Source organism: Pteronotus mesoamericanus, unplaced genomic scaffold, assembly GCF_021234165.1.
Source record: "Pteronotus mesoamericanus isolate MK-2021 breed Mesoamerican mustached bat unplaced genomic scaffold, CSHL_Meso_final contig_46, whole genome shotgun sequence".
Classification (NCBI taxonomy): Eukaryota; Metazoa; Chordata; class Mammalia; order Chiroptera; family Mormoopidae; genus Pteronotus; species Pteronotus mesoamericanus.
The window spans coordinates 9,671,425-9,691,524 of NW_026555170.1; the positions used below are offsets into that span (position 1 = coordinate 9,671,425).

General features: G+C 38.3%; 1 protein-coding gene across 2 annotated transcripts in view; it reads left to right on the plus strand.

Annotated features, from left to right (window-relative positions):
* Nucleotides 1-17,485, plus strand: part of AKAP6 (A-kinase anchoring protein 6) — a 464,313-nt gene extending 446,828 nt beyond the window's left edge. For both annotated transcript variants that reach the window (XM_054577924.1, XM_054577925.1), the window contains 2 exons: nucleotides 5,144-8,562; nucleotides 13,571-17,485. In XM_054577924.1, the coding sequence (XP_054433899.1) occupies nucleotides 5,144-8,521 (3,378 nt within the window). In that variant the 3' untranslated portion in view covers nucleotides 8,522-8,562; nucleotides 13,571-17,485. The remainder of the gene's footprint in view (nucleotides 1-5,143; nucleotides 8,563-13,570) is intronic.
* The last annotated feature ends 2,615 nt before the right edge of the window (nucleotides 17,486-20,100 follow it).

Here is a 20,100-nt window from a genome sequence, read left to right on the forward strand (position 1 = left end):
AATTATTTAACAGTTAGCCATACTCTTGTGCTATCATTCTTTCACTTCGGCACAGGGAACATGTGCTGAGAGAGAGCTGCTGTGTGCCAGGCCCTCGGCGTCGGACTTGACAAACATTTTCTCATTTCACTCTCCCAACAATCTCTAAGGTAGACACAATGACCTGTGATTATCTTGGAAAAACAAATGATGGAACTGAGGCATGTAGATGTTTAATAACTTGTCCAGGATCACAGAGCTAACATGAGAGGGAGGATCCAGAGTTCAAACTCAGATCTGTGAGTTTCAGCCCAAATCCTAAAATAGTTGATAGTGAACAGCATTGCTTTTACTCTATTTCTTTCTTCATCTATCTTTTTTTTTTTAATCGTTCAAATACATTTGTTTCCATTTTCCTGCCACGACTTTCCCCGGCCCCATCCATCCCCACTTCCCACCCTCATCTATCTTTTTTTTGGTGCTAACTGGGAGTCAGTTCTCTGCTCAGGAAGAGGCAGAATAATACAAACTCCATTTTCATAAAATTTGTCATTCCATTTTCTGAAAACTCATTGTGTGTTGTGGTCATTGATGCATTTTTTCTTTTTCTTTTTTTTAAAAAAAGTTTCTACCTAAGTCTAATTTAGGAAAATAAATATGCAGCTAATGCTCAGACACTTTGGATTTAGATTTGGGGATGGGTGCTAGGGACACTATTGCATCAAAAAATTAGAGAGAGTATATGAAGATTGGAATTTCCCCTCATTTCAGTTGATTCCCCTGCCTTCATGTATATATGATTTTCCCTTCCTGTTTGGCCCCCTCACACCATGGGTCTGCCTTTTGCCTAAGGATGAATATACATGTCTTTATTCAATTAAAGCTGTTTATGCTTTATTGTTTTTGTTTATTTGTATGTTTTTTGTTGTATCTTACTTTTCTACAGATAAATATCCTCTCCCAGGGCTTTGCAAGTGGTATCACTCAGTAAAGTCCTGAATCTAGAATAAGCAGGGGGAACACAAATTACAAGCCCTCCTAATGGTTTTTCCATTCTGAGCACTAAAAGTTTGAGTAGAATCAGAAAAGGAACATCCTGCTGTTTTTGAGATTCTTTAGATTTTCAAAAGATGTAATATTTTAAAGGAAATTAAAGGAATCCAGATATAGCTATATCAAATCTCTGTTGAGTTGTTTTATAGAATGCCAGATTCCTTCATCTCTCCTCTTTAGCTGATAACGTATTTCTTATCACTTACAAAAATTCACTCTTTAACCTCAAATTTTAAGAAAATCCCAGAAATGCAATCCTGGGAAACCTTACTCGATTAGAGAGATACAAGAGGAGAAGGAAGATAATTTGGACTGTATTAGTTACTGGAGGTGAATCTTGGTTCTTTCCTCCTCCTTCTCATACTCTTCCTCCTTATCGTCACTTCTCCAGAAACTTTTAGTTACTTCCTCTATTATGTATTGTGCTAATATAAATAACCTGCTTCCAAGAATAAAAATAAACTAGCACCGATTAATCCTACTTGTTTCTTGAGCGGATCTGTAAAGATGTATGCTTGTGTATAATTATTTATCTAAAACCCTTGGGTTCGGCAACAATTCTGTACCAGTCAAGCAAGTTTATAAGTAAGAGACCCCCTGCATGAATTAACTTAGCTCAGAATTATCTCTGGAATTGCAGAATCTCTGCTGGTACCACATGTACTACTCACCAGTCTTTTGACTTCAAATGTTCTTAAATTTTGTTCACATCAGTTTTTTTCCATGTGAAGATGAGATGGGAGGTGAGTTACTCCCCCAACCCCAGTACTTGCGAAGCTCGATGGTCTGACCACACAGCTCACCAGCTCACTCATTTTTGATTTATCACTTTCTTTATCAAAGACAACACTTGTATTTTTTTAAGTATCAGACACTTCCTCTAGAAAAATAATAACAACTAATTTCCCTACCAACTATATTACTCTCTATATACACCTTTCCTTCAAAGACCACTTTTTAGTTATATACATATTCTAATATCCTTTCTCTTGGAAACTCTCTGCACATTCTTGCCCCCAGGGTATGTTTTATGTGTGAGTGTAAATCTTGAGAAAATGGAGATTTTATCAAAAATATTGTCCGAATTTAATCCATGACAGAAGAGAGGGAATGATGGCAGGGCGAGTAGTACTTTTTTAATACGTAAAGTTTAAAGTCTAAGGTGAACGATTTACTAGTGGATGTTGTCAGGTATCCCTGGAATTGACATACAAAAAAAAATTCAGAAATTACAATGAATTTAAGACATATATAGAAGAGAATTTAGAAGGGGAAAAGATAATATTATATCCAAAAGTTTAATAATTTTCTGTGGAAATTTTCTACTCAACCACTTTATTGAACAAAGGATTTGTTCTTCTAGGTACTGCTGTAAGTTTTATACTTTGTTAGGCTTGCATTTGGAAAGCTGATAAGGCGGCATTTGGTCAGAAAATGACTCTGTCATGGAAGACGAGTCCGAGTTCCCGGCATCGCTTGGGCTAAGCTCCCGGCACACATCCAGATGGCACAGTTCCTGCATCCAGGGTGAGCCCCGGGCTTGGGACTCTCAGCGAAAATCTGTGCTGCTAAATGTTAGCATCAACCAGAGAGTGACAAGGAGAGCTCCTTTGAAAGACTAGTTCAATTATTTATTAGCGCTCTCTGAGTATATTGTCAGCCAAGATAGTATTTGAAATTAATATACTATTTGATTTGACTGATTGATCGTTCCTGCAGCTGAAGATTTTAACATTCATTAGCCATACTAACCAGTCATTAGTATTGCCTTTATCAGCAAGCAAAGAATAAACAGAAATTCTAATAAAAATTCATCACAGTGTATGCACTCCATACCTAAGCAGGTGTGATGAGTGCCAGTGCACTAAATTAACTGCGGTGACATTAGCAGCAGGAAAGATTTCTGTTATAAAATTTAAAAATATCCCTTAATTAATGTTTACTTTGTAACTGGACTCTTTTAAACTTAAGTAGGCCATACAGATAATCTCTTACATATCCCGTATAATAAAGTGCTAATAGGTATTTTATACTTAATGTGTCTGGTGGTATCCTTTAACTATTAGCTTCAGGAAGGACTGAGGACTTAAGAAAGTTCTGCTAATGTTTTGCTGGTGAAGTCTTTTTCCCACTACCAAGGAATAAAGCATGAGGCTTGGTTTTCAACTAGACTATTAAAGTAAGTCTGAATTGTAATGCAAATATGCTGACCTGTTATACTGTATGACACCTCTCTCTACTTACCCAGTCATGAATCCCTTGTGGTTTTAAGAGCAAATTGAAAGGAATGATGTGAACAAGAGACTGAGGTAGGCAGGGAGAACCCTTCATGAGTTGACTCAAGGCCACTCTAGAGCAATTCTACCTGCATTAAGAATGACAGCTACCTTAAACCGACTGCCTCCTCAGCCCTTCATGTGCATAGCACATTTAGTGCCCAGAATTAGCTTGAAAGATACCGTATTTTGCCATTTATAATGCACACTTTTTTGCCCAAGTTTTTGAGGGAAAAATAAGGATGCACATTGTATGTGGGTAGTACTGATTCCATATCTATATAAATGTTTTTAATTCTTTTATTTATGTGTATGTGTTAAAAGTGCAACTCTAGAAAACAATAATGATATTCATATGCAAAATAATAGCCTGGAATACGATAATCAGTTTTGTTTCTAAAGATAAATAAATACACAATTGAATTAAAACATTAAAATGAAAAATTTTTTTCCTCAAAGTTTGGGCCCAAAATGTGAGTGTACGCTACACATGGCAAGATACGGTAGCACTAGTCCCTTTTAACAAGTTACGTGAGGAGACTGGTGCTTAGATAACAGGTTAAGCAACTTGCCCAAGGCCATGCAGATCAGTAGCAAAACTGGCACTTCCCCCACTTGGCATACACAGTTCTATAGTCATGCCCATGTGTCCAGCTACCCTGCGCAAGCATAGGCTGAACTGTGAAGTTCTGTTTGCGGTTCTGTTTGTCCTTGACACTGACAGGACCTGCAGTATCTAAATCACCTCCCTTGGCTTTCGCATGAATCGAGACAACACCTGGACAGCGAGTGAAGATGGTGAAGGATTCTGGACAGAGTCCAAGAGCCATTTCAGCTTCTACTGTGCCCCAGAATGTGTCGAGTTCCATCTCAGCAGGGCTAAAAGCATGAAGCCCACACAAGTATCCAGGATCCCAATTGTGCAGGCAGAGAGCAGTATAATTATGAGGATCTGGGCTACTGCATCCTTGGAAGTCAGAAAAGTCCTGAGGTGGTTGTTATTCTAGGGCTGGAGGTGGCTAGAGAGGGAGGTTCCCACCTGTAAGAAATAGGAGTAGGACTGAAAATAGTGAAACGATTTAACCAAGGACCAAAGTGAAATCTCTGTCAGGGAGAAAGGCCAGGGAAGAGAGAGACTGAGAGAAGTGTGATTAAGGGACTGCCCTGGAGTGCTGGTCCCTGGACTCAGGGTCCAGGAAGATGTAGGTGAGGAAACAGGTCCAGTGTTGCTCATTTTGGGTCTGATTGGAAGCAGGGCAAATTCTAAAGATGCACTGCCCTGAAAGGAAAGGCAAAGGGAAGAAAAGACATGGCCCCACAGGTGGCTACACTTTTATTCTATTTCCCAAGTCAAAAGCTGCTTCAAGTGGAAAATTCAGGAATAGAGGCATGAGGGGCTTTACTATATGTGGCTGCAGATAGTATCCCACTGCGGCCTCCAGAACTAAGACAGTATCAGAGTGAATGTATCTTAACAGATATGATAGGCTATATATTTTTTCTTTACCTGACAGTTTTATCTTCACTCAGTCCAAAGTTAAAAATGTAGAAGAATCAATAGGAAATGGTTAATTCCATAAATTACAGTTTGACTATGATAATCTTACATTTTAATCTATGTTATTGCTTTCGGTGACAAATTATTATTGATAGAACAGCCTATTTCAATAATTTTGGATATTATTCCATAGAGGAATAAAGCTGATAATTATGCTATCTTTCAAATCTATGCTTGGAGCAAATTTCTTCCATGACTCTTCCAAGAGATTTTTGAATGGATAAAATTTTCATGCCTGTGCTCCCTAATTCTTCTTTTTTTCCCTCCCCTTACACAGGAGACTTTGAATGTGATTGACCCTGGCTTGATGGACCTAAACGGGACCAGCGAGGATGCCCTGGAATGGGATGAAACTGATATAAGTAACAAGTTAATTAGTTTGAATGAAGAATCAAATGATCTCGATCAAGAACCCCAACCTGTCACGCCTTCCTTAAAACTTGAAGAGACAGGTAGTGAAGGACCTGATTATGAAGATAAGGCAGGTGACCACGGGGGATCTCCGTGTACCTCAAGCGTTACCGCCCCCTCCAGTCCACACATTTACCAAGTATACAGCCTCCACAACGTGGAGCTCTATGAGGACAGCCACGTGCCGTTCCTGAAGAACAGTCCGAAGCTCACCAGCACGACACAGCCTAGTATTTTAACTAAGAGTCTCAGTAAAGACTCTTCGTTTTCATCTACCAAATCTTTGCCGGATCTTCTAGGGGGTTCCAGTTTGGCGAAGCCCTGCCCGTGCCATGGCAGAGACGCGAGCCAGAATTCAGGCAGCGAGAGCGGGATCGTCAGCGAAGGAGACACTGACACCACTGCCAACTCCGAAGCGTGCTTGCTCAGTGTGGGAGATGGGTCCCCAAGTAACCCTGACGCTGAGCATCTGGACCCACCAATGCGAGATGCCATTAATGTGTTAGAGCAGAAATTTAAAGATGAGGAGGAAGCCGTTAAGCTTCCAAACAGCTCTCAGTCATCCACTTCACCAGTGGGTTGTGTAAATGGAAAAGTAGGAGATTTGAACAGTGTTATTAAACATACCCCTGACTGTTTGGAAGAAGAATTACAAGGAAAACATGATGTGTTTACATTTTATGATTACTCATACCTCCAAGGCTCAAAACTGAAATTACCAATGATAATGAAACAGTCACAAAATGAAAAAGTCCATGTAGAGGATCCCTTGCTTCATGGCTTTTATTTTGATAAAAAGTCCTGCAAATCTAAACATCATGCTACAGAGTTACAACCAGACGCACCTCCCCATGAAAGGATTTTGGCAAGTGCATCCCATGAAATGGATCACAGTTCATATAAAAGTGGTGATGTAGAGAAGACATTCACTGGCATGCAGAATGCCAAACAGCTCTCCCTTCTATCTCATAGTTCCTCTATAGATTCCCTTTCTCCAGGGAGTGATTTATTTGGATTGGGCATCTTTAAAACCGGCAGCGACAGCCTCCAGCGAAGCACTTCTTTAGAAAGTTGGTTGACATCCTATAAAAGTAATGAAGATCTTTTTAGCTGTCACAGCTCTGGGGACATAAGCGTGAGCAGCGGCTCAGTTGGTGAACTGAGTAAAAGGACATTAGATCTTCTGAATCGTCTGGAGAATATCCAGAGCCCCTCAGAGCAAAAGATAAAGCGAAGTGTTTCTGATATCACTCTTCAAAGCAGTTCCCAAAAGATGTCCTTGACTGGCCAGCTGTCGTTGGACATAGCCTCTTCTATCAATGAAGACTCGCCGACATCTCTTACAGAACTCAGCAGCAGTGATGAGCTCTCTCTTTGCTCAGAGGATATTGTGCTGCACAAGAACAAGATCCCGGAATCAAATGCTTCCTTCAGGAAGCGCCTGACTCGTTCGGTGGCTGATGAAAGCGATGTCAATGTCAGCATGATCGTGAATGTCTCTTGCACCTCTGCTTGCACTGATGACGAAGACGACAGTGACCTCCTCTCCAGCTCCACTCTCACCTTGACAGAAGAAGAGCTGTGCATCAAAGATGAGGATGATGACTCCAGTATCGCGACAGACGACGAAATTTATGAAGACTGCAACTTGATGTCAGGGTTGCACTATATAAAGAATGAACTGCACACCTGGATTAGACCAAAGCTTTCCTTGACTAGAGATAAGAGAAGATGTAATCTCAGTGATGAAATAAGGGGCAGTAAGGACATTAGGAGTGAGATGACCAATCCTTCTGACACCCTGAGCATTGAGGCCCTGCTAAATGGCTCCACAAAATGTTTCTCTGAAAATAACGGAAATAGTAAGAATTTATCCAACACCCATGAGTTAGGGACAAAAGGTGAAAATAAGAAAAATATTTTCAAAGTTAATAAAGATCCATATGTGGCTGACATGGAAAATGGCAATATTGAAAGTACTCCAGCAAGACAGAAGGATGAACTTCATGGGACTTCAAAGGAATCAGAAAATCTTGGTGTAAGCAGGAAAAGGATTTCAGAGGGTGAGCATTGTGAATGTAAAGCATTTGTGGATAGCTCAGGTGATTCAGACGTTGCTAGAAAGGAATTTGTCCCCCAAACTGCTAGACATCTTCCTCAAAAATGTCAGAACCACCACCATTTTGAAAATCAAAGGGCTGCTTCTACTCTCATTGAGAAGTCTTGCCCAGAACTGCCTTCAGAGACCAGAGTTATCAACAGACCAGACTCTGACTTACTGAAATCTTCATCTAATGGTGCACCAACTAGGGCTGGAAAATCTGCTGATTGCTGCCTAGCAGTTGAACAAAATCAAATCGAGGAACATGCCTCTATTAGTGACAACACTTCCTGTTGTGAATGTGAGTCAATTGTTTTCCATCCAAAAGATGCTGAAGATTGTTCAGTACACGACTTTGTTAAGGAAATTATTGACATGGCTTCAACCGCCCTAAAAAGTAAATCTCAACCTGAAAATGAGGCAGCTGCTCCTACTTCATTAACCCAAATCAAGGAAAAAGTGTTAGAACATTCTCACCGGCCCATCCAGCTGAGAAAAGGAGACTTTTATTCCTACTTATCTCTCTCATCTCATGACAGTGATTGTGGGGAGGTCACCAATTACATAGAAGAGAAGAGCAACACTCCTTTGCCACTGGATGTCACCGACTCTGGCCTAGAAGACAAGGAAGACATTGAATGCTTCTTTGAGGCCTGTGTTGAGGATGACCCTGAAAAAGATGAGCCCCGTTTCTCCAGCGCTCCTCCAAATGAACCTGTGGGTACCAGTGCGGCCACGATGCCATTACAAGCAGCAGCAGGCTCTTCTAGATTTAGTGATATTTCTCTCGTAGCTGATGATACAGACATGGTGGCTTTTTCAAATCCTCCCCCTCAGGAAGGATCTGACATTGGAAAGGAAGTGGATGGTTTACCCCAGGCTTCCAATGTCTGTGGAGAAAGCTCCAAGTCCACTATGCCCTCAAGGCTGGGCAGTGAAAAAGGAAGTTCAGAACACCCGGGTGAGCCTGGAATGCTGGAGGAACATAATGCTGCTTCAGCCAAACCTGGAGTTCCAGGACTCTTGTCAAAGGCAACAGAGCCCAAGGACAAAGCTGCATTGCATCCCAACTCCAAAACTTTAACCTGTGAAGGAAATCCTCTAAACCTTGATGAAGAACAACATAGAAATATGCATAGGTAGAATGTAACCCTCTCCAAGCATGAAAATCATCTCATTGAAAGGTATGTATAGTTCTCATGTTTTAAATACACATTTTAATAAATTTTAGCATATGTATTTTATATGCGTTTGAGTCAACAAAGCCATGACAGGAAAAAAGGCTAGTCAGAATGACTGGTCATGGCACATACATATCTGAAGAAGACAAATAGGTGGAAGGCACACTCCCAACAATGCAAGTAATGTGAAGCAAAAGGGGGGAAAATCAGTCACAAATGACATGTTTAGTGGCTATTGTATTACATCATTCTGGCAAAAAGAGTACAAAATTTGTGGAAGTAACTGGATAATTTAGGACCTCAAATTCTTCCATTGAGGGAGGAAAACGTAGTTCTCCAAATTGCAATTATACCCTCTGGTCAAATGCATGCACGACGACAACGCTCCCCATTTCAGCTTCCTGTGCACAGAGCTGCCGCTGCCTTTGCTGCCTGAAGATGAACACTGATTAGGTTAAAGGCTGTGTCTCCTGATCTGGACCTTTCTTTTATGCTTCTGTCTCAAGTAACTATCGTCACATTTGCTTCCCCAGTGGAAGGCTGGGCTGTCACACTCCTAATCATGGCCAAGTCTAGGGAATCAAAGAGGGAGGAAAAGTGGATGTTAAAGAAGGGGCTCTTATTTATCCACCCAGAGAGACTGAGGACAGGCCTAGACAGCAAATGCAGCAAGAATATGGGACAAGTTAATGGCGTTTTGATAAAAACAGAATTTTTGAATTTCGCCTGAAGTTGACAGGCTGATTTCCATCAAATTTTTAAAGTCATTTCACCCTTCATATTTAATCAGACGGCTATTGATTGATAATTCTGAGATGATGATATAGTTCTAAAAGTGACACAGAAATTCTGTTATTTTCCATTTCTAAGCCCCAGTGATGTATATACTATCTCAATCGAGTGTAAAGAAAATTTGAGCTTTTGTATGTGAGAGTTGTGTTTTACCGAAGTGTGGGGTGCTAACTGCCATCAGCAACCCCACTCCAGGAGCTTAATGCCGCAACCTAAACTTGTGCTATAGGAAATGAATTACAGAAGCAATCTACCCTAATTTGTTAACTTATTCAAATAACAGTTATTATACTTAACTATGCTAAAGATTATCTTTTTTGTGGCAGATTGTTTATTTTTTGATGAGCCTAATTACTGATTTTCTAAAAGTAATTTACATTTATTACAAATACATCTTTTAAAATGTGACAGATAAATGTTGTTCCCATAATGTATTATGAAAAAAGTTACTATTTAAAAACACATTATTTAATTTGAAAGATGAATGGCAAACATCATTATTTTTTTTTCCTGCAACACCTGTGCCCTAGGCTCATTAAAATGTGTGATTCTATGTGGAGCTGCTAGAAAGGAGGAGGGGGAATCTATACCATAAATAAATAAATAAATAAATAAATACACACACACACACACACACACACACACACACATTTATTTCCTAAAAATAAACTCAGTATGCAAAATTGAAGAAAGGCACTCTACTTACTAATGTAGTTCAACTAATTTTCTATGTTTCAGACTCTTTACAATTGGCTGCAAATGAGAACAAAAGTGGGAGAGAGAGAAATGTACTTTCTGTGAAAGATGTCCACCCTGTAATCACATTCCCTATCAGTATGCCATAAAAGTGACCGTTAAGGGAGAGTAACTGCATTTCCATAAGCTACTTCAAAACAAGTTTTGTGAGAACCAGTTGTACCGCTGGCTCTGCCAACCTCCGCAGAAGGGCTGGTAGAGCCAGGCTGATTTTCGTTCTCTGAGAGGGGATAAAGACTGGAAAGCAGCACCGCTTTGAGCGTGACATCATGTGACCATGACCCTCAGGTCACCCATCATGCAGATCCGGAGCTCAAGAAGCTCTGGCACTGGGGAAGCCTCCAGGATGCACTACTACCTTTCTGATACTCTGGGCATTTCTTCTTGCCCTTATACAGACGTAGTATTGACATGAAATATGAATGATAAGCAGCTCCATCTTTAGACTCAGGGAAGTGAATGCGCTGATGGGTCTGTGTGGCCCTCACATTTTACAGGCAGGGACAGTGTAGAACTATCAGCCAGCTTGCCTGCCAGTCAGCAATATTTTGTTGAGCCCCCCGGGATGCAGGGTCTGGCCCTGTCCCAGGCTATGAAAGAAGCAGCCAGATTTTACTTCTGCAGAACTCACATCGCCCCCAAGTGACTCGTTATCAGTCTAGGGCCATTTAAATAGCCGTATTTACTAGTCCTATTGAGTTTTTTCAGCAGCATGTACACAAAACATCTGGATACCTAAATTTTTCACCAGTCATCAACATGGGTACCTGGGTAGAAAGATTTACATATTGTTAAAATAATACCAACCCAGACAAGTTAGTTAATCTCAAAATGTTGAAATAACTTCAGGGTTAAGTGTCAGGAATGCATAGTAAAATTATTTGGTGAATGTGAGGTTCCACGCCTACAAAAGCTTAATTGTTGTCACTGTTCTTTGCATAAAATTTAAAAGAGCAAAAGAAAAAGCTTACCTTTCAGTCCACTTGAAAACTATCAGTTGGAGTGCTCTTTTTATCAGGATAATAAAATTCACCAAATTCAACTTGCTGGGTTTTTCAAGAAATAAATTACTAGATGATGCAATTATGTCATCTAGAAGAGCTATAGCTTAGAATAATAGCAATACAGTTTGCAACAGTAACTTTTTTTCTCAAAAAAATTTTGTAAAGGTTTTTTTCATTTGCTGTGTTCTAATTAAAAACCCACTGAAACGGTATGAGAAGTTTGAACATGATCTAACACAGTGTGCATTTGCACCAATTTCCAGGCACACTGCTGTGCTTTTCACTACTTTCATTTATATGCCATGTTTCTATAAAAATAGAGAGGTCAGTTACAGCAAATCGCATCAAAGGAAAGGTAACTGAATAGATCAGATATTTCTGCCTAACTTGGAGGAAGCATATAATGTATGTCTGGAGTGCCTCCTAGGACCCGCCTAAGAGATGTACTTTGCACTAATCTTTTTGCTGTATTCTGACAGTTATTTCTTCATAATCCTCATCATAAGCCTCTGGTCTTTGGTGAATGATTTAACCCTAAACTTCATGCAGGATAAATCCTGTGGTATAAAAATTTAACTCATCACATGCAGCTAGTTTGTACTTTTTATTTTTTCCTCTTGGTTTGCTCTGGTTTTCAGCTTTATTTTACTCTGTGCATGTGTGTGTGTGTCTGGGAGGGGCTATGTTTACTTAGGATGCAAATTTCCTTTAGAGCTTTTTAGCCTTTCCTACTTTACTGGTCTGCAAATGTGATAGTTGGTTGCCCATAGATTTTAGATTTTAGACAATTACTTGTAGTCACGCATGCTCAAGTACACACATGCACAGTTAATAGTGCTGCTGCTCAGTTTTTACAAACTGAGAAAGCTGTCAGAGCAAACATTTCTCATGTACACACCGCAAGTTTTCATTCTGTTAATTAGATTGACACTAAGTGTTTTAATATGACCCACAGCTGGCCAAACAGGTTTAAGAAACTACTCTTGGTGATAGTGTATTTATTTTTCACTAAACAATACAGGTGTAATCGTATCAAATATACCTTAAAATAATTTCAATAAAATCAAGGTCCTGGTGGATGTGAGATATTTTTTAAATTAACCAGCACTTCTGATTAACTAGCTTTGTCATGATAAATAAGATTTTATTGGATATCACCCCCATAAACACACACACACACACACACACACACACACACACACACACACTCACACAGCCCAGCCAGTTTGGCCTGCCCCTTTCCAAATGGGCCAAGTTGAAAGAATTGATTATCCAGAGAAAATTTAAATACCAGCATTCAGTAAGATCAGCTTTGCCTCACCTAAAGATTTCCTACTGAGTGGCCAGTTTTCAAATGAGTCATGTTCTCAGCATTTGAACAATGCACTGTGCTCTTTCTTGAGTTCCTGCATTATTTTACTATACCAAATTTCATCCCATCTGTTCCTGTCTGTCTCTCCCTATTCCTAAACTTGCCTTCTCTCCCCAACTTCCTGTGACTCCAGCCAAACCATATTAGCTAAAGATTTTCTGGCTCCTAAACCGGTTGTAAGGTTGCTGAGAAAGAGCCAGACAGAGAATGAGAATGTTTAGTTCTGAAAAGACAATAAAGCAACCTGACATCAGAATTCAGAACCAGACAAGAAAAGCCTGCTTTATTTGAGAGCTGGTCGGGGGACCTTAAGTAATTTCATCTTGCCTTGCCTAAACCTGGAATTTAGTTGTTCCTCACATTCGGCAGGTTGCTTTTAGACACTTAAAAATAGGGAGAACTAATTGAGTTTGGAAGAAATGTGTATCTGAGCCATCAGATATACAGAAATAATTGAATCATTCTCATCGGCACAATGCTGCCTGTACCTTCAATGAAATGCATTCGTATTTCAGCTAAAAGCCCTAATTACATCCTTTTATAGGCAAGGGGATGAAACATTTGGGATTATCACAATGTTATGAATATTCACCATTATATAATAGTGGAGTTGTTCAATTCCACTGCCACACATACAGTATCACTGGAGGAAGGGTTACACCTGAGGGCCCAGGTTCCCAGCCTGTGAAGGACTGTTGATACTTTGCTGATGCACTTGGCGCTGGCAGACCCACATTTTCGTAGTGAGGAGAGGCTGTCTTGAGTGCTTGAAACTGAGTTCACAAGCAAAAGACTAGATGAGATCAAGAGGAAAAGTCAAACCTGATGATTTTTCTTGTTTTCTTTAAAACCAAGTCTCAAAAACGAGGTCAATGTATTTTTCACATAGATTCTGAAACACTTTTATTCAGTAACATGAATATTGGGCCATTAAAATAACTTTATATTATATGTATCCTTTTATTTCAGAACACTGGAAGGCTGTCCCAACACGGCAGCCTTCAGGGGTTCCTCAAAGGTCTGGGTTTTACAATGAAACAGACATTCCTGAAACCGTCTTTTTTCCACTTTTTTTTGTCTCCTGTAGATAAGCCTGGCTGCAACCCAGGGGCAGCCTCATACTCCCACCCCAGGCTGGTCTCTGTTCCACCGCGTCACTGCCGTTTGTGACACTGACCTCCCCCAAGATGACCCTTCTGAATGCGGTTTGCCCACGTGCCCTCGTGATCTGGATGTGTGCACTGGTTCTCTTTAGGTGACTGTCTCTGAAGTTCAGCAAAACTGCTTATTCCCCGCGGATTCCCTTCCCAAGCTACCTCTGCCAGCCCCGCCTCTCCAGCAAGACTTTTCTGTTCGTTTCTCCCCCTCTGCATCTGCTTTCTAAAGTTCTGCAGCTCACCGAATTGATGGTCCATTAAATTCTCCTGTCTGGAATGAGCCCTGCCAGTACTTGACCAATTTTATGTTTCAATATGAATTTTTGGTAATGATATGATGCTTATGTTTATTGAAAGAGTTTTACCTAAAAGGGCAACATTCGATGTGATTACAGCACAGAGAAGAAACACTGGTCTTTCGTTCAAAATTAAGCAACTTTTAAAAGCACCATTTTATTTATTTTATTTTAATAATAATAATCTATGCAGCACTTCAAGAAACAACTATATGGTGTTGTATATTATAAACTGGTGACATTCTATTAAATCATGTACAACATTTTGGTTTTCTTATGCTTCTTGAGGTGGTAATGCGAAAAAAGTTTTTTAAAAAGTGTGCCTTGCTGTATTTCTTATACCATTTATTAAAAAGCTGCTTTCATGGTAAAATTAGGTTGGTTTGAAGGGAAGAAATAGCAAGGTTAGGATGTGTGAATAATTCCTGTATATATGTATAACCAAGTACAAACATTGATGTATAATGACAGTATAAAATGCTTTCATGTTTGTGATGTCTAGTGATGTGGAAAATATAAGCCTTAAATCCATTAGATTGCATGGTAATTAAAATTGGCATAATAAACATAGCTTATTAGGGGAAAAGGGAAATTAGTGATCTCTTCTACCTGTGTTCTTTACCAAATTATTGCATCTGGTTCTGGAAAAAAATATTACAGATAGCAGCTTCCAAAATATCTATCTTTCATATGAGGCTTAAAATGACCTAAACTAGAATCTACACATGAAGTCTTTTCAATTTTCAGAATATTTCCAATCACTATAAAGATCTTGGAACACAAATGATTTAATGATATTTCCCCTAAAACAGTAAAAAAAATTTTTAGGTTTTTTATTTCTGTTTCTCGTTAATGGTATTAATGTTGAATTTCAGGATACATCTTATATTTATTTTATATAATTCTTTTGAATGGGTTTGATACAAAAGATGGTAGGACAATATAGAAAATTTGACTATTATTTTGATTTAGATTACTGATTTCAAGTGTATTTATTTTGTGTAAAAGAAATCAACTACAAAATAATCCGTTTGGTCTTCACTGCTCTTGTTAAATGCAGTTTCTAACTTTATTCTAATGCCTACTAAAGTGCCTAACACAGTAGGTATTCAATAAAAATTTGTTGAATTGAAATATTGAGTTAGGTAATATGGATAACATTGATCTTTTCATCTAGAGAGATCTACACCAAAACCTGTAAACAACTAGAAAAAGACAAAACACAGTTAGAAAACCGCACATAATAGAAGGCCCGGCACAAATAACGCCCCTACTTAATTACAAAATCTTTTATTACAAAATCATAAGCAGGTAATTCTGTAACATAATATCACACTGAAGCATACAATCTGACATTTTGGGTGAGATGTTCAAATTAAAACTACAAATTATTACGCCTGTATCATTGTCCTACTCACCACACTCAAGCAGGCGTTACTTCTGCTGGACCCTGTATATAACCAATTTATACCAAATTAAAAAAAAAATAATGTGTGGATTTATACAGTCCCAGAAATGACAATCATTCATTCATCTGATAATTAATTAACTTCTTTTACCTGCAAGGCACTGTTCTAGATACAGGGGACACAATGATAAGTGAACAGAGGCCCTGCCCTCCGCAGGCCCACCTGCGTTCCTGACGAAGTGAACACAGACGTGAGAGGCAGTCGTTGTCCTGCAGGTGATGAAAAGAGCAAAGTGGTGAAAGAGGTACAAAGACAAGCAGCAAGGAGGGACAAGGAGGAAGGGAAGAGTTAGAAGAGAGCAGAGTTAGACAATAGGGAATTAGTGAAGCTTATTGCAGGAGTAGTGGGAGAAAAGGTAAGTTGGGAGACTTAATGGAGGGTCTTTCTAAAAAGTTAAGTTGGAGCTTTTGTATGTGATATGCTAGGTAGTAAGGAAATTTTGTCAAATCTTTGCTTTGCACTGGATATTATTTATTGTTAGGACTTTATCAGTAGCACACCAAGAACATTTAAGAAAAACTAGTCTATAATTATACCATTTTAATAACTACTTGTATTTTTATTCCCCTTCTAATATTTTTCCATACATATTTCAAAACTGATGAATCATATTAGGCTTTTGACCAGACAGTAATTTGATCACAAGGGGTTTTAGGCAGACATTTAGTTGCAGTGTTCAAGATGATTAAAGGGGAAGAAACTAGAGATAAATGTCTCATTAGGAGATAGTTTTAGAAAATAATCTAGTATTGAGAGGATGACAGAAGCTAACAGGGATAGTGGCCTGCGATCTAGAGGAAAAATATCCTATTGTCTTTGAAATACCTAAGAACATTCTGGATACCTGTTGAGGTATGTTATTATTTTATATACTGAGGAAACCTAAATTTTCCTTGGGTACTAACTAATGCCAAGTCTACATCTACTAACTAATGCCAAGTCTACATCTATCAGTAAAACATTCTAAGAACAAGCAGATCATGATACTCTGTTTACCTGTGATGTACTCATTAAAAACCTTGAGGTATTGAAAATATTTGTTTATTAATACTCTATTTAGTGTAAACACCGCATTTGTAGAATGACTTTCAGGTTTATTGTACTGATACAATGCTTTTTCAGGTTGGAAGGGATGGCATAGCCTCAATCTCTTGCTCTATGTAGATGCTACCTCCTTAGTTACCCTGGAAAATGGTCATACCAACTCTACCCACACACTTCCAGTGACACTCTTAAGGCAAACTGTCCCCTCTGGGGCATGTCTCTCTGCTGGAAAGCTATTTCTTGGGTTGCTAAAATCTGCATAGTGGCCCCCATCCCACCTTTAATTTTGCTTACTGGTCCTAATTCTTTCCTGATAAGCTTCTCAGAGAATTTCTACCCCTTCTTTTTCATGGTAACCCTGAAAATAATTGAGACCACTTACTCACCCTCCCCCAGCTGTTATGATTTCTCTTTTTTAATTCCCTCAACAGCCTTTCATATGCCATGAGTTTCAGATCCATTTCAACCTGACTGAATGTTAACAGACAGAATCCTTGAAACTGAGGAACTGTCTTCATCATCATACATGTAGAAAAATATCTGAACATTTAAGTGGTAAGTTTTCTCTAAAAATATATTAAGATATATGTTTATTCTATTATTGTAAATTTCAATAAATAAATAAATAAGCAAATAAATAAGAATCCATTACTTCCTTCAGTGGATCAGTCCAGTGCCAGAGTAATCTTGAATCTTTACCTTACATCAAATTGAAATCTAACCTGTCTCCATATAAATCAGGGTCCCCCCCTTTCATTTATTCATTCATTCATTCATTCATTCATTCATTCATTCATCGAGTGGCTACTTGTGTGAAGTACTCTGTTTGGCATTAGAGATACAAAGGCAACTAAAATGTGGTCTCTGCCTTCAAAAGTTTACAGTTTTTCTTGTGAAAGTGCCTTTCATGTCCTCAAATAGAGTGGTTTTTCCAAATTAAATGATGACCCATTAATTTTGTTTCCTATCTAGTTTCTACATTTAAAAAAAAAAATCTAGTGAGCAAAATGGTATGCAGAATTATATGGATCTCAGTGATAGAAGAAGTGAAGTGTTTTTTGTATTTGAAAGTTTTAATTAAAGAAAACATATATTTCAGAATTCTGGTCACTGAATAAATATGCATCTCGTGCAACAACAGAATAATCTAAATTCAGAGATTTTGAGAAGCTAAGTTTGATGATTTTGTTGTTTTTGGTTTGTCCAGCTTAGGTTTTACCCATTCTATAATTCCTGGAAATAAATTAGATGAAAAAAACAAAACACATTGAAATGATTTAGCTCTTTCTTACAAGTCAAATTATTTTAATTTCCAAAGGAAATTAGTATTATTTTATAATTTTAATGAATACCTTATGTTTCAAACACTATAATTTTATATTTCAAATTTTTCTAACTTGAACCAACTGAATTTACAACTGTGTCTTTTTTCCTATGTATATTTTCCAATTTTCATTTGAGTAATTTCAGACCTATGTACAATTTGAATGAGCAGTACAATATTTGCATACTCATCTGTCAAATTCATTTATTGTTACTGTTTTACCACATTTGCTTCATCTCTCCACTCACACACATATGCACATACACACACACACTTCGTGCGTGTGATTAACCATTTGAAATTAAATTACAAATCGTAATACTTCATCTATAATTCTTCAGCATATATCACCTAAGGACAAGGGCATTATTTTACAAGCCCACAGTATCATCATCATGCCCAAGAAAAGTAACAATACAATAACATTTGATAATCCATACTCACATTTTACCAAATATCCTAATAATGTTCTTTTACAGTTGTTTTTGTTTCAATCTATGATTCAAAAATAGATCACACATTGCTTTCAGGCTTTGTCTTTTTATTCTTAAACAGTTTCCCCACACTTGTATTTTTCCTTTGGGCCTTCCTGACTGTTCTGACGAGTCCAGGCCGGCTCTATAGGATGGCCCACAATCTGGATGTGTCCAGTTGTTTTCTCATTATCCAACTCAGGGTAAACTTTTTTGACAAGTATAGCCCATAGGTGATGTTATGTTCAATAGCTACTCTTTAATGAAGAACGAATGAATCATTGACCTTCTTGATGTGTCCTGAAGTTTCTCTTGCAGCTCATGCTTCATTCATCTGAGGCAGTGTCAGCAACCACAGTCTGTGAGCCAATCTGGTCCACTGCTTATTTTTGTTTGGGCTTTGAGCTAATGGTGGTTTTTACATTTCTTAAATGATTAAAAAAAATCAAAAGAGTATTTCATGCCATATAAAAATTATATAATATTCAAATTTCAGTGTCCATGAATAAAGTTTTATTGGAACATGGTCACACTTATTTGTTTACATATTATCTATGACTGCTTTTGCACTATAGCTGCAAAATGAAGTAGTAGTGACAGAGACCATATGGCCTGCAAAGCCTAAAATGTTTATACTTGGCCCATGACAGAAAAAGTTTTCCCGTCTCTGGTTTATGGCATTCTAAATTCTGACACCATTTTCTTAGAGGTAGGTAGATTTCCATTTGCAAAATCAATGTAACATATTAGCACCTGTAATAGCTATTTTTTGCTTTCTATATTTTGAGTTGGCATTTTCTGTTTCATGTTATCGTAGTAAAATAAAGTGTGCTTTGTTTCATAAACTTAAAGATTGTTTCACATCCACAGTTGGTTTAAGGATTTAAATTTAGTTAACCTAATACAGCATGGCTTTGATTGATTTCAAGGGCTAGTCAATTACAAACTAAGTCATTTGTTCAATCAAAACCATCAGGAAAATTGACACAACCTAAATTCTCTTCAATTTACCAATAAACTGGAATCCTTTCTCTCAATGTTTTTGCTAAAGCAGTCCAAGGAAATTTAAATTCAGCCCATTTCAGATTCAGTTTTTTCAAATGTATTTTTCAACCCAAACAAAGGTAAAAGCTTGATCAATGATTGTTTATGATACACTTTCATTTCCCAAGAGCTAGTCACAAATAAGCTGAATTTGCCAGGGAAATAAGTCTTCTTCACAGACCCTGCTGTGGCCACAGTGGGCCCTCTCATTGAAAAGATGATGCTCAAAAGGTAACAGGCTTCTACTTTATTCTATAATTCATCTTTGACAGCACTAACAACCATTGCCACATGCCTAGAGAGGGGACACTCAAGGAAGGCATTTAGCCACTTCTGCCTCCTTAAGAAACAACCACACACTTTCCATGAAATAATGAGAGATTTTATGTATTTGCATTTTCAGACTAAAATAAAATGATGTGTGCAAGTCATTCCCACAATATTAGAGTTTCTGCAGCGAAGGCATTTTGCCAATGCCTTGGGGTCATTATGCTCCTTGATTCCCGGGCCCTCACCAAAGCAGACAATATGCAAAGATTACTTGTACTTGTGTATTGAAATAAACCAGGGCCTGCATAAAGCAACTTTTCTCACTCTCTTTTCTGTTTCAACACATGCAAGTTGGAAGATGTTCACATGTGTGAGGCACTGGTAGGCTTTTGCCAAGCATTAACAATGCTTTCCAAAAGGAAAGCCTCTGCCCTCTTCTCTGCCACTCATGGAGGGGGTCTTCATGGGACTGAGTGGAGTGGTAATACTCTTTAAATAACTTGGAAGCCAATCTAATTCATACTTAAATAAAAAGTTATT